Source organism: Symsagittifera roscoffensis, chromosome 1 (genome assembly GCF_963678635.1).
Source record: "Symsagittifera roscoffensis chromosome 1, txSymRosc1.1, whole genome shotgun sequence".
Taxonomy (NCBI): domain Eukaryota; kingdom Metazoa; phylum Xenacoelomorpha; order Acoela; family Convolutidae; genus Symsagittifera; species Symsagittifera roscoffensis.
This window is the reverse complement of record NC_087062.1, coordinates 15,242,048-15,256,594: the sequence shown is the minus strand read 5'-3', so window position 1 is coordinate 15,256,594 and position 14,547 is coordinate 15,242,048. Positions and strand designations below refer to the sequence as shown.

The 14,547-nt window shown below is 34.8% G+C and overlaps 1 protein-coding gene across 1 annotated transcript in view; it reads left to right on the top strand.

The window, feature by feature from the left end:
- The first annotated feature begins 12,578 nt into the window (after nt 1-12,578).
- The window catches only part of LOC134854869 (dual specificity tyrosine-phosphorylation-regulated kinase 4-like), a 63,543-nt gene continuing 61,574 nt past the window's right edge, over nt 12,579-14,547 (top strand). The window contains exon 1 of the mRNA XM_063871231.1: nt 12,579-13,037. Within this exon, the coding sequence (XP_063727301.1) occupies nt 12,987-13,037 (51 nt within the window). The 5' untranslated portion in view covers nt 12,579-12,986. The remainder of the gene's footprint in view (nt 13,038-14,547) is intronic.

The window sequence follows — 14,547 nt, the reverse complement described above, 5'->3', positions numbered from 1 at the left end:
AATTTTAAGTTTTTTCCAGATGTACAAATCGTAAAAAAATTCTCCCTCGGCGAGTCTCTGGCGGATTTTTCTAATTTTTTTCCTGGGCCTAGCCCATAGGCATGCTTAGGGCCCAATTTTCATAAAAATTTGATTTTCGACCCTGGTTTTGAAAAAATTGGAAAAAAATGCCCAAATTCCTTGTTTTTTGGTGGATTTCAGAGGTCTGGGTTGGGAAACCATTTTCCCTATGTTTATGTTCTGGGCCTGCTTTTATTACCTAATCTGGTTATTATAGGCTAGATCTTGGGTCTCGCAAAATAAGATTTCACGATTTTTTGAAAAAATTGAAAAAAATTGAACCTTCAAACTCCATTAAAATCGGGCCGTTTTTGGCCTGTTTTTCGAGGGCTTTTTGTGCAATTCGAATTTTTTTTGTGCTCAAAATGGTGTCTAAAATTTGCGGACTACCTTTGGCGGAGTGGCTGTTTTTTATTTTATGTCACCTTTTTTTCACTTTTTTGGTAATTGAACGTATTGTTGTGGTGTCCCCAAAAATTTCTAGAGATTTTTTCGGAACCAATTTTGATCGTTCAAAAAGTACATGACAGTTTTGTTGAAAGTATTTTTTTTGGCATGGCTCAACTTAGTATATACCTAGCTCTGTTTATGTACAATTTTGGCTGAATTGCATGTCGTGGTAATGAGATGTGGGCAAATGAAATTGGGGACAAAATTTCGTCAATTGTGCGAAAAAAAAACTTAATTTAAGAAACAAAATTTGATTCTATCAATTGTATAGACTCACAGGGTAAGCCTCTAATAGTTCTAATGGGTTCATAGACCCTTTCGGGCAAGGCTGTGTTTTATAACACTCAGGCTGTGTGTTTGCGTTTTGGGTCGTTTTTGAACCTTTTGCCCCAAAATGGGTGTTCTAATCAAATGATACAAATTTTTTCTTAGATCAGACCTAGGTGCTGTACAAGTTACCCTGTGGAATGAAAGCGCCTGACCTTGTTCTAAAATTGAGTTTAAAAATGACACAATTTGCTGGGGGGCAACAAAACTTTTAGTTTGATGCCTGAGTTTCCAAAGATAGAAGTGACTATTTCTAGAACCTTGGGCCAGCTTAATTTCACCAATCCGCAACTTAATCGGGGAATTGCTACTGACTGAAAGTTTTTCCGAAGCATATGCGCCTTCAATCTTTCCAGAGTTTGACTTGAATCTTTTTAAGTTGGTTTGTTAAAAAAAATTTTAGTGACTAAGTTGTAAATCAGTTTTTCTTGCTCTATACAATAACGTGCTATTAATCAGCCAGGCTGGAGCGCGTTATTGTATTGTCTGACGCTTGCTAGGGTTCTAAACGTATGTCTGAACATTTATGCTAGTCCTTGTGACATTTTTAATTCCGAGGAAACAGAATGGCATAATGCTTGTTCGTTGCTTTTTATTATATCTCCTTGAAAAATGCTAATGCTTGGTGACAAGTTTAATTTTGGTGTAGGATCAGAGCTATTTAACTAAAATTTTGACTACGAGAGATCAATTGATGGTCCTGGAACTCCTTTGTTACTCCTTTTTGGGTATTTTGTAGGAAAAGTAGGAATAGGAATCTTTGATTTCATCTGCTCTGAGTTCTTCTTCAAGGTGTCTAAACGCTTCTCAAGTTTTGCTTCTTTTTCTGATGCTGTTTGAGAGTTCTATATTTCAACTGCAACTGCTAGCAGCTGTTCATGTTGTGCAATTTTGTCTGTGTTGGGTATACTTTTCTGTCTCACTTCCTCTGAAAGTTTTTCTTTCGTTTTAATTTTGTCGCTTCTGTGCTTTCCGTCGTAATTACGCTGCCACAAGCTATTGAAGTGTGTAATTGGGATTGTGCTACTACAAGTGGGGGCGGTGATATTGGTGCAGGCGCCGGGAAACTGATCGCTGTTTGTCCATTTGTACTTAAACTCGGCAATGCGACTGGTGGCGGTGGGGCCAAAATGGGCGCTGGAACTGCAGTGAAACCATTTTGATGCGTTTCAGTGTCATCATTTTGTGGTTCTTCTTCCGTTGGGTGCAAAAGAAAAATTTGGGTGCAAAAGTTTGGGTGCACAGAAAGTATGGGTGCGAAAAAAGTTTTCCTCCAAATATTGGTCAAAAAGATCAGGTTCTGATCTAAATTTCCCAAGTGAAGGATCTCTTTCAAATTTGTTTTCGTCTAAATCTTCAATGTCCTCCACCTGGCATTGCGGATCTATTGGTCTTAATCTTAGTCTGTGTACAAATTGTGTGTAATTCGATCCTACTTTATGGATAAGATGATTTGACCTTGAAAAAGTTTTTTCAATCCGGTAAAGTGAAAGCCAAAGCTTCTGCGATTTTGTTTCATTTTGTTTCAACAATACAGGGTTCAAAAGAAGGCAATTCTGATATATTTTGAGTGGCTGTGATTGGGCTTTCTTATTAGCATCTAGTAGCATCTATATTTATCATAAGCTTCAATAATCTTATTTTTCGTTGCTGCGTATGAAGACATCAATGAGTCTTGTATGTCTATTAAATAGTCTTATTAAATAGTCTAATGTGAACCTTAGATCTAATGGCTTAGTGGGCTTTCTTCCGTGGAAGATTGTGCTGGATTTGGTGCCTATTGAAGAATGATAAGAGGTGTTATAAATTAACGTGGCAAGGTTTGAGTAACGATGCCAATTTGACCATGTTTCATTTGTGTATCTTTGTTATCCTTTCAAAAGAATCATGTGCTCCTTCAACTACTGCTACTGTTTGGGGGTGTTTCAGTGAAGCGTGTTTCATTTTTATGTCCCAACTTCTTGAGAGCTCATGCATAAAACGATGTTGTTCCAAGATCAGTCAGAATTGTTTCAGGAATGTAACTGTGTTGAAAAAATATCGAAACAAAGGCTTTTGCTACTGCTGCAGCGCTTGGACTGGTCAGAGGTTCTGCAAATAAATATTTAGTGAAGATATCTATTTCAGTTAGTACATATGGATACATCGAGCCTGAAAATTGACCCACAAAATCAATTTTCATCATATCGCCTGGGAATGATTGCTCTGATGACATGTGCCCTAAATATGCTCTTAAACTACTGTTTGGTGCTCTTTTCACATTTAGGCATGTTTGACAGTTTCTAATATATCTTGCTAAGAAATCGGTAAACCTAGGGAAATAAAAACGCTTGCGGAATTATCGAGCTGTTCTATTTTTTTCCTAAATGACCTCCTCTAGGTGCATTGTGTTTTCTAAATAAAACTTCACAAGTGTTTTGGTATACAAGCCTGTCTATGACTTAATTTTCCCGTGTCGTCAAAAAATTTTCTGAAGAGAATGCCATTTCTTAATTCTGATCTTTCGAAATTTTTGTGGTACTTCTTAATGTCATAAATTGCAGAAGTCAAGTTTGCGTTACATCCTGTTGACAACAATTGAACAACTTGTTTCATGTCCTTTTATTTTTTCTCTCATTTTTTGAAAAATTCTCCTTCTCTCTTTGCTGTCCCTGTTTCTTGAAACTTCAAAACGTTTTGCACTTCTGATATCAGATTTGGATGTGGTTTCAGAGCTGCTGCTATTTCTGGGCTCATGGAACTTTCTTCGCTAGTTGCTAAAATTTCCTCTGGTAACTCAAATTTAGAAATTGTAACGTCTGGTGTTTTTGCTCTTGATTGCACTAATATGTCTCTGGTTGGTATTGAGTCCTGAAATTATAGTTATACTGTTTGATTAGGGTCAGTTTGCATCCTTGATAGAAAATCAGCGGCTTCATTTGCCTTTCCTGGGAAATGTGCAAGAACTATATTGAATGACAGAACTCTATCCAAAAAATTCCAAATTGATGGGGGCATGAACTTTGTTGGAAAAAATGAAGTTAAACTTTTACTATCCGTCAGGATAATAACAGGTTTTTTGCATACCCATATTCAATGAGAAAAAGTTTAGAGCGCAAAATACAATGCTAAGAATTGCTTGCAATATATCGACAATTTGAGTCGACCTGAGTTAAACAGTCGTGAACCGTATGAGACTGGTGCATAAATTTTTACTTTTTTGTCGGTTTTTCCGTTTTGAACGTAATCCTCGATCATGAGGACAAAACCGCTGCTATGATAACTGGTATTACAGAGTATCAGGTATTGTTGCTGTTGAGCTGTGTGCTGTCGATGTGCCTAATGATGTTAACGAAGTTGCCGTAGTTGTTGTTATTGTTGTTCCCGTTGTTGTTGTTGTTGTTGATGTGGACATTGTTAGCCTATTTTCATGCTTTCTCTTTCCACCATTTTTTTTTCTTTTTGATCCTATCAATGTCTTTATATGTTTTGTTTTTCGGGTGTTGCTTAATTATCTTTATCAATTTACTGCACAATAAGGGTTTGTTAAAGCATTTTAACTAAACTAGACCAACTGTTGTGAGCGTGAAGAGAGTTTAGTGGGAGATGCGCATCTTGAATTGACTTCCTTCAAGTGTTTTGAGCTCAGGAGATGGAAGATTTCTTCAACTGGATCAGTCAGTCAGTTCGTTTTTTGTCAGTTTTTGAAATTCGTGGCCGTCTGCTTCTTGACATTCTTTCACTGTCTTCTGGTTTCTGAGTTGCCTGTCCTTTCTATCACCATGTCGTGTCCCAATTTATTTATGTGAGGTCTCTGAAGGTTGCTCTGAGTATTGCTGAGTTTGTTATTCAGTCGCTTTCCAAATGACGAGGAAAGTTCTATAGCCGAGAGATAAACGGATGTCGTTCAGTTCGCAGGTCGGTATTCCTCTTGAAAGCTCAAAGGACAGAGAAAGAAGTTTAGGCTGAGGCTTTAGTTTCAAATCAAGCTGGTCACTCTTGCGGATATCTCTCGAGTGATTTTACAAAATTTATAAACCAAGATTATATATTATTATATACACTCATCAAATTTATCGAACAAAGTTATCAGTAAAGATTGGCCACTCTGTTTTTCATCATCAAGCATTTTTCGCAATTTATTATTTGAGTTCAAATGTTCACTTCTTGTTTCTTTCTTAAGGATGTTTGCTAGTCCCCTCGTTCACATCTTCTTGTTGTCTCACGAAAATATAGTCGGTGGTCGTAAATACCAAATAGGGCCTTGAAGTAATTTGGTTTGGTCAAACAATAAATCACAGTCGTTTAGGGAGTTTAGGCATATGACCCCATCTCAATGATAAAGAATGAAAATGAAGTTTTTTCTTACCAAGTCTCAATGATTTTCCTTTAAAATGCAGTAGTGGGTGTTATCCCGAGCGTTAAAGCAAGCTAGAAACTGGCAAAAAAGCGAACTTAAAGACAATTAAAACGCATATAGCATCTTTTAATGAAGCTTATGCTCAAAAAATGGCAAAAATTGGAGAAAAAATTCAGTTTGAGGCTCAATTAAGTGAAAATGGTTCGTTTTTACAAGTCCTATAATATTCTAGAGCATTTCCGAGTAACAATACCCCAATTATATAATAAAAACTTTGATTTCATTTTTTTCATCATTTAGGGGGTACAACCGAAACAACCCAATACGTTTTTGTACAAGTTCAATGACCTACAGCCCAAATAGTTTGATTGAGGTTTTTGTTAATTTTTATTGCCATTTTTGGGGCGAAGAGGAAAGTTTTTTAAGAGGAACTCTCACTCGCATGAAAAATTGCATTTTCAACTCATTTGTATGAGACACTCATTATTTTTGTCGAGTAGAATTAGGCTTCCTCTTTCCACAGTAAAACTTTCTTCAAGACAAACTTTAAGCACTCTCATTAAGCTATGCTTCTTGCGTAAAATCTAAAAGTATTTTAAAATCCTGACAATTTTGGTCTTTCACTATTTTGTTAAGGAGTTTGGGTCTCCTTAAAAAACTCAAAGATTGCATGCTAATTCTGATTGAAAAATTGCTTAATGACTTCCGTTCCGGCAAATGTAATTCGGGATTATTCCTTGACAGGAGCAAAAATTGTGAAAGACAACATAGATTGCAGTATCAAGTTGAAGAATTGAGAAAAAGTTCAGAAGTTAATCTTAGAATGAATAATAGTTAATGCCAAATTGTTGGCATTATTGGTGACCTGGAAGGATTTGAACGTTCAAAAACTATAACACTTTAGTTAAATTAGTTATTCGGAAAAGTTTTTATGCATGGTTATTGGTGCTAAAGAAGTATCCATCGTCAAAATGATCATTTTTCGGTTAATGAACTTCATTCAGATTCGTTGACCGTAAAAAGATTTCGCCATTAATTTAGCATTTACTATTAAATATTAAAAGAACTGAAACGACCTTATTCTAAAATTTTAGAATGACCTGGCGGTTTTATGATTGCTCTATTGTACCAACACAAAACCATTAAACGTAATCATGCTTAAAATATTATGGTTGAAGGCTTTGTGATCCAAAAAGAGCAGATTGTTTGGCTTTACTCCAGGTGGAGATCGTAAATTGAAGTTTTGCAGAATTGTTGAAGAAATTATATTAAGATACTCTATCTTTTTTTTCGTTTTCGACTGTGTATTATGCTGAAATGATAAAAACGTTTGTTAAATATATGTTTATAGTCACGAAACGAGCAAAAAATATATCTGATAAATTTTAAATGAAGTCAAAATATATCTGAAAAACTGTAATTGATCTAATCATCTTTTTTCCTTTTTAGATTTTTTCGAGTCTTTTTTGTCACGTAAGTTTTTAGAAAAGAACCAAGCTCGTTAGATTTTCCTTGAACGGTTTTGATTCGATAAAATCAAATACATGTGCTGCTTAAATGAATCATCCAGCAAAAATAACACCTCACTTACAAAATTCAATTGAATGATCAAATTGAGCTTTTGAAAAGTAGGATTGCCCTCGTATATTCTTGGCAAATTCTTGAATGGTTCGACTGTCTTTTAAATGCTGTCGAATAATTTTTGGCAGAGATTAGTTTGAATTACTAAATTAGCCGTAGACTGCCAAAATCAAATGATAAGTGTTTAAAGTGGTGTTGTACAGGGAATTACGATGGCTATCTGGGGCGGATCTAGGGTATTATCTCGAGAGGGGGGGGGGGGGTTGAGGGGGCGGATTTAAAAAAAAAATTGGAAAATTGTGTCGACCTTTTTTTTAGGTCGACCAAATTGATTTTCTGAGCTTTGGCAAAACACTACAAAGAGCCTGTTTTTTCCAAAATTTCTGCGCCGCAGGCAAAATTTTGAAAAAACAGGCTGAAAAAAGGCGTTTTTAGGCACTTTTTGGAAAATTTTGACAGAATCTTGCATTTTTTCGGCGCTCGATCACCTCCTCAGTGAAAATTAGTATATATTGGCGCCTGAGGCGCCTTTAAAAAGATTTTAGGACCCGTCACCAAAAATGGATAAATCAAATTAGTACAAAGGGGGGAACCTTTCGGTCGGCAGGGGGTTGATAATCACTGAGAGGGAAGGCGTCCGCCCCCCCCCCCCCCTAAATCCGACCCTGATGGCCAATATTGCCTCGTTGTTTCAAATTTCAAAGACTAACAAATTATTTGTGCTCTTGGAGATTGTTTTGCTTAGGCAACGGTTCGAATTTTTAACTAGTCATTGTTTAACAAGTTTTTCAATTATCAAACAAAAGTATTGTGGCCCTGAGCTCAAAATTAACATGGAGGCTAAGCAAAAGTTAGCTATACTTGCAATACAACCAACAAAAACATAGCACGACAGGCTATCAGACAGAAATTGAAACGAAAGCCGCTAAGTCGAAAAACCAATTGAAAATCTCAAAAAAAGCTAGATCTACCAAAGTTTTAATATCTTTATCTCACCTTGTCTCAATAGAACCAAATTAGCCTTAGACTGCCAAAATCAAATGATAAGTGTTTAAAGTGGCGTTTTAAAGGGAGTTAAGATGGCCAGCAACGAATCAAATGAATTTTGAACTTGCGGGTAAAAATAAAAATAAAAAAATAAGAAAATATGTAAAATTTAATTTAGTGAAAATTAAAATTGATCCCAAAAACTGATTTTTTTTGCAAAATACTTCAAAAACTTCGAAAACAACTGAATACCCCCTTAAAAGACTCACACAAGCAAAAAGAAAGAAAACAAGACTGCTCGTATCAGGGCGAAGACCTGAGTGTTCCGACTGCCTTTTAAGGTTTATGGAGCAGTAATAACATTATTAAATTATTAACACCTCTCTTACAAAATTCTATCGAATGATCAAATGGAGCGTTTGAAAAAAAGATTGCCCTCGTATATCAGGGCAAACTTTTGAATGGTTCGACTGTCTTTTAACGGCTGTTGAACAATTTTTGGCAGAGAACAATTTAAATTTCTAAATTAGCCTCAAGTGTTTGAAGTGGTGTTGTACAGGGAATTACGATTGCGAACAGGGGCGGATCTAGGATATTATCTCGAGGGGGGATGGGCGCGGATTTTCAAAAAAAATGGAAAATTATGTCGACTTTTTTTTAGGTCGACCAAATTGATTTTCCGAGCTTTCGCAAAACACTACAAAGAGCCTGTTTTTTCCAAAATTTCTGCGCCGCTGGCAAAATTTTGAAAAAAAAACAGGCCGAAAAGGCGTTTTTAGGCATTTTTTTGGAAAATTTTGACAAAATATTGCGTTTTTTTTTCGGAGCGCGCTCCCCCCCCCCCCCCCCCCCCCTCAAAATTAGTATATATTGGCGCCTAGGGCGCCTTTAGAAAAATTTTAGGGCCTGTCACCAAAAATGAATGAATCAAAATAGTGCAAAGGGGGTCTGCAAGGGGTCGAGAATCCCTGAAGGGGAAGGCGTCCCCCCCTAAATCCGCCCCTGATGGCCAATATTGCCTCTTTGTTCCAAATTTCAAAGAAAGTAACGATTTATTTGTGCACGTGGAGATTGTTTTGCCTAGTCAACAGATCGAATTTTTAACTAGTCATTGTTGAACAAGTTTCCTACGTTTCAAACAAAAATATTGAGGCCGTGAGCTCAAATTTAACACAGAGGCTAAGCAAAATTTAGCAAAACTTGCAATACAACCAACAAAAACATAGCACGACAGGCTATTAGACAGAAATTGAAACGAAAGTCTTAAAGTCGAAAAATCAATTGAAAACCTCAAAAAAAACTAGATCTACCAAAATTTTAACATCTTTGTCTAAACTTGTCTCAATAGAACCAAATTAGCCTTAGACTGCCAAAATCAAATGATAAGTGTTTAAAGTGGTGTTGTACAGGGAATTACGATGACCAACAACGAATCAAACGAATTTTCAACTCGCGGGTAAAAATAAATTTAAAAAATCAAAAATATATAAAAATTTATTTAGAAAATCTAAAAAAATGTTTTTTTTTTTTTGCAAAAAAACTTCAAAAATTTCAAAAACAAGTGAATACCCCTAAAAAACTCACATGACCAAAAATAAAGGAAATAAAAAAATAAATTTAGGAAAAAAATAAGATTGTTAAAAAACTGTTTTTCTTAAAGTGCTTCAATTACTTCAAAAACAATTAAATATTCCCTAAAAAACTTCACATGAGCAAAAAACGTGTCTACTAAATGACGCAACCCGAGGCCCCTAAGTTGACTAGGTATAAACCGCAAAATTTATAGACGAAGAAAAAAACTAACAAACAAATTTAATTCAACTCAGATTTAACAAAGGTAAAATAGACGTGAAAAAAAAACATTGAAAAGAACGGGCATTTGAAAATCCGACATGCTCAAAATACGTCTGTTAGTTACCGAAAATGCAGTGAATTCAATGTTGGACAAGTTGCGTACACCAAAAATTGAGTCCCAGGGTTTTCGCAAGCCTGAATCGTCTCAAGCACGTATGTTTTTCCTCTATTAAATACGGGATGAAATTAAATTTATAATGAAGCAGCTTGAAACACGTGTAAAGTTTTCACATGCAAAAACTTGTGAACAAATTACTTTAAGGAAAAAATTGATACTCGCTTTTGGCAAAGGCAAAAAATTCAATTGAAGTATTTTTTAATTGCGAGTTTAAATACAGCCAATTTGGGACAATTAACACTCGAAATGTTTCCTTCCGTTAACGCGCAAGCAGCGATCTCTTCCGACTCAAGAAATGATCCAAATTTAAATGAGGCAAGCGATTTGCTCTTATTAACACGTTAATATTTGCTGAATATATCGTTATGTACTTTATTTAGCCTGTAAGGGGAGGTGATTTTTAAAAAAATCAGATTAGTATCTCAAGAAATGATATCGCAAGAAAAAAATTATATATTTCGTTGCAAACAAAAAGCATTCGGAACGTTCATGTTTTCATTTTACTACACGAGCACTTACATTTCGAGCGGTCTTGTTTTTCCGTCTTGAGTTGATTGTTGTTACTCAGACCAACTTTGGTTATGAAGAAAACATCTTTTCAACAAACAATTTTTATACCCCATTTTAAATACTGACTCTTTGGGCTCAAACATAAATCATATTTCAGCGGCAATGTTTTTCTGTAAATGTTTTTTGTTAATTTTTTCGAAGTTTTGAGGTCTGAAAATTCGAGTTCAGCACTGCTTGGGACTGATTTGTTTTCAATCAAACCCCAAAAATGTTTTAAAAATGGTTGCATCGGAAATGTTTTTCAAAGTGAACTCGACGCCAGATAATGTCCCCAAAAATGTATGAACAGCTGTTGCTGAAGCGTTTTTTTCCTTCGATTGCTGAAATTGATCTGAAAAATACCACAAGCATAAATATTCCAGAATTTTGTTCCAAATTTGTAATTATAACTCTAGCTTTGATCCACTCGTTCGAGGCTATGCATTCGGTGTGCACCCAATGGGTTAAACTGCCTCAAGGTCACTGAAAGATCAATCGTATTAGGGCATGATGCCTAGCACCAGTATTAAATTGAGCCAATATTAAAATTAAAGTGTAGGCAGAAAACAGAGTGGCTGATTTAATTGCTTCACTTTTTTAAGCGGCTGTGATAAATGATTATTTGTAAAAAAAATTTAATATGCAACTTAATGGTTTGGGCGAATTAATTTACCCTCCTATGCTATTCTGTAACACCAAAAAACTATATATATTTTGGGCTTCTGTGCTATTAAAAAGTTCTCAATCCAGTTTTTGTCAAATGAGATTGATTTTTGTCAAAAACTATCTGTAATTACAAAAAAATTAAGCAAACAAGCTTTAAGTTGAAGAATGATTTCCTTTGATTGAAGTTAAACTCACTTAATTTTTTAGTTTGTTTCAGTCACCAACAGTTTTCCCTTTGTATGCTGATTATATTTTTCTACAATTTTTTGATTTTCTATGCTAAAACTTAAGGATCCTTGCCTTCTTTGGGTAAATTTTCTCCGGCTGCACCTAATTTTGATGGGTTTTTCTGACAAATAAAAAGCATTCAATTTTGCTCGTGGCCAGATCACGTGTGTGCGTCAACTCTTTTGATTACTTTTAAAAAGTTTTTAATGAATCCATTTGTGGTTTTTGTCAAGTATTATTTTAGGAGACTTTTCACAGGAAACAATAATGGTTTTATGGTTGGACTGAAGCCATTTTTACAAAAAAAATTAATTTCTCCGAAACTTTGATAAGAAACATAGCTTATCAAAAGTGTTAAAATACCAAATTCAAATTTGCTAGACGTTTCACAAATACATTGAAGTAGAGATCCCTGATGCCAAAGTCATACGGGCATCCCTTTGAGTCAGAAAAATCCATAAAATTAATTGTCAGTTAAGAGACCAAATGCAAGCTACTAGCTACTATAAGAAAAAGTAAAGTTTTTGAAAAAAACCTATTGATGAATCAGTATAGGCTTTTCTGGAATGTTTTCACTAAGCTTTAACCACGCCAGACCAAATTCGGTCGTTTTTGATTGTGATTGTCCGTTTTTTGCGTTTTGGGATGTCGTTTTTAGATATATTTTGCAGGAAAATGATTACGTATAAACAAATTTTGTTTTATTTTGCAAATTTAAACGATAGATAAATTTAGCCACGCCTTTTTGATACAAAATTGTTTAGTTCTCCACCTGCGATTGGAAAATCCATAATTCATTTTGCGCAGAAAAACACTGTGTTATCGGACTTACAAAAATATTTAAAGCATGCTTAATGCTTTGTCAAAATGAGATTTAGGCCAAAATGAAGCCAGAGCGTGGTTAATTTGTAGTCATTAAGAATGATTGAGCGAGTTTTTTTTGATAAGATGGACAATTGCTTTGAGCTTACCACGCGACTGCTTTAAGCTCCTTAATCTCTCTTTTTTGCCTCTTATGTTCAAAAGCGATCGACCAGGCAAGCAAAAAACAAATGAGTAACCTTTCAATTATCAGAAATCGCATTTTAAGAGCAAATTCTATAAAACAAATTACCTGTGCTTACAATAAGAACTTACGAACATGACGATTTTGAAAAATGTTCATATTTTGATTATGACCTTGTTATTGTAATTTTTTTGAGTTTTTGAGAATTAATCTATTTGTGTTAGGTTTGTTGGTAATTATGCGTTTTGAGTCGGTAGGAAGTCTGGGCCTGGCGGTGAACAAAAGTGACTTTGTTCATGGCTGAGTGGGTATTTTTCACCTGGTGTTTCTTAAATACCTAAATGCATCTGCCGTTCAAATTATTTCGTATAATAATTCGATCACGCTTCATATTTACCATACTTACTCCCCCCATTACCATTGTGGTAGCTCTCCATTCTTTCAATTTCAAAAAAATAATAATAGTTTTATTTCAGTTAAACAAAACACACAAACCTGCGCTGCATATTAATAAAGCATGATTAAATAATTTAAAAAACGTGCGGAAATGGAAAAAACTTCAATTTCGCCATACGGATTCCAGAAGCAATTTAAACTACAAAGCAAGAATTTGAACAAATTTCTGAACGAACAGATTTTGAAGGAAAAAGTTTAACCGCATCTCATCAAGTTGTGGAAACATCAAAGTGCGGGCAGGACTTGGAGCCATTTTTATTACTGTAGAAACAGATGGCTATGTTTGCATTATTAATCAACCTTGCGACTGTATTCAACTTTTTTGAGCGCAAAATAGATGCCTGGTGGGATTGAAACAGAACACTATGATTGTCAGACAGAGAACAATTCTGCAAAATGAACCCCATATTCAACAGGTGAGAAATTTTGGTTTCATCGTACAAATTTGTCTCTTATAACCAATTTGATTTTTGAATACAAATCGAGAATTGTGTACCAATTCTCACTGGCTTTTAAGCACACAAACTATCAAAAACCATCACAAAAACCATTACACAGAACATGAAAAAAACCACAAACCATTTTATTAAATCAATATAAACGTGAGAAAATCCCCTATGTCTCTTTTGAGAAGCCGCATTTTTTGAAACATTTAACTAACAATGGATCCGAGAAGCCCTCGGTAATTGCACTGGATAATGAAGTTACTGGAGTTAAACTTTAACAGAGCAAAACTATCTAAAATTTCAGAAAAATAGATTTTTTTCTGCAAAACGGGGACAAATTGATTTCAGCAAATTGAAAAGATTTTTCTTCTGGTAAACCGGGGAAAAAAAACTATTTTTTTTTTCGACAGACTGCAAAATTTTTTTTGACAAACTGAGAACGATTTTACGACAAACTGGGTACTTGGACATTGTGACACGCCTCCATGACCCGAAGTTGCGCTACCAACTACAGAATCGACTTTGAAAAAAGCAAAAGAATTTAAATTTATGCGTCAACAGGTTTTGGCTGTATCGACATAGCAGTTTTTTAGCTGCAATCTTTGTAACAAATTCACGATATCAACCACTTCAGCTCATCTCTTAAGATATTTTTCACAGGCCGTTTTTTGATAAATTATTTGTTTTCAATCAATTGTAATAAAGCAAAATCGACGCAGGTATAGACTCAAATTAATCCTTTTTCAAAAATTTGTTTCATTTGATATCAGGTGTAGAAAAAACATATGTTTATAACTTTGTTAAAAGTACAAGAAAAGTTGAGAGACAGTGGGCACATTCGTGACCACATCCTGATCTGGCCTGTAGAACTTATGCAGTAGCTTAAATTGAGGTATCAAGATGCCACCTAACGTCTTGAATGGTGAAAGACGGCTTAATTCACAATGATTGTAGTTAGATTCTTTCAGAAATTAATTTCGGAAAGAAAACTTTCAGATAAAGAAGTTTTTTTTTAAAAGAAAACAGATTGTAGTCTGGAACGTTTCTTTTTCTCATATTGTTAAAGTTGAATATCTTCTACGGCTCTAAATTACTGAACTGCTTGATAATTTAAGGTTTTAAATTAATTAGGTAAAATTTTTTCATGACTTTTATCCTAGAGTTTATCAGATTTGGGAGCGAGCTATATTAAATGAAGCTTCAGACTTGTACCTGCTTTTAAAGATTGAATCACTTCATTTCCGCAAAAATAGAATAGCCGATTAAGAAAAAGAAATAAACTATTTCAGATTTAACCGTTTTGTTTGAAACCGCTTTGTTTAACCTCGTTTGTATGTAGTCGTCAGCAGTGTATTTAAAATTAATTTTCAGTAGATTTCAAAAAAATATTTCAAAAGAAAATTTTCTTACACAGGGGAGAGGATGAAGAAGACATTTAACACGGAGTTGATATCTGATTTGGATCATGTTTTGGGCTGGC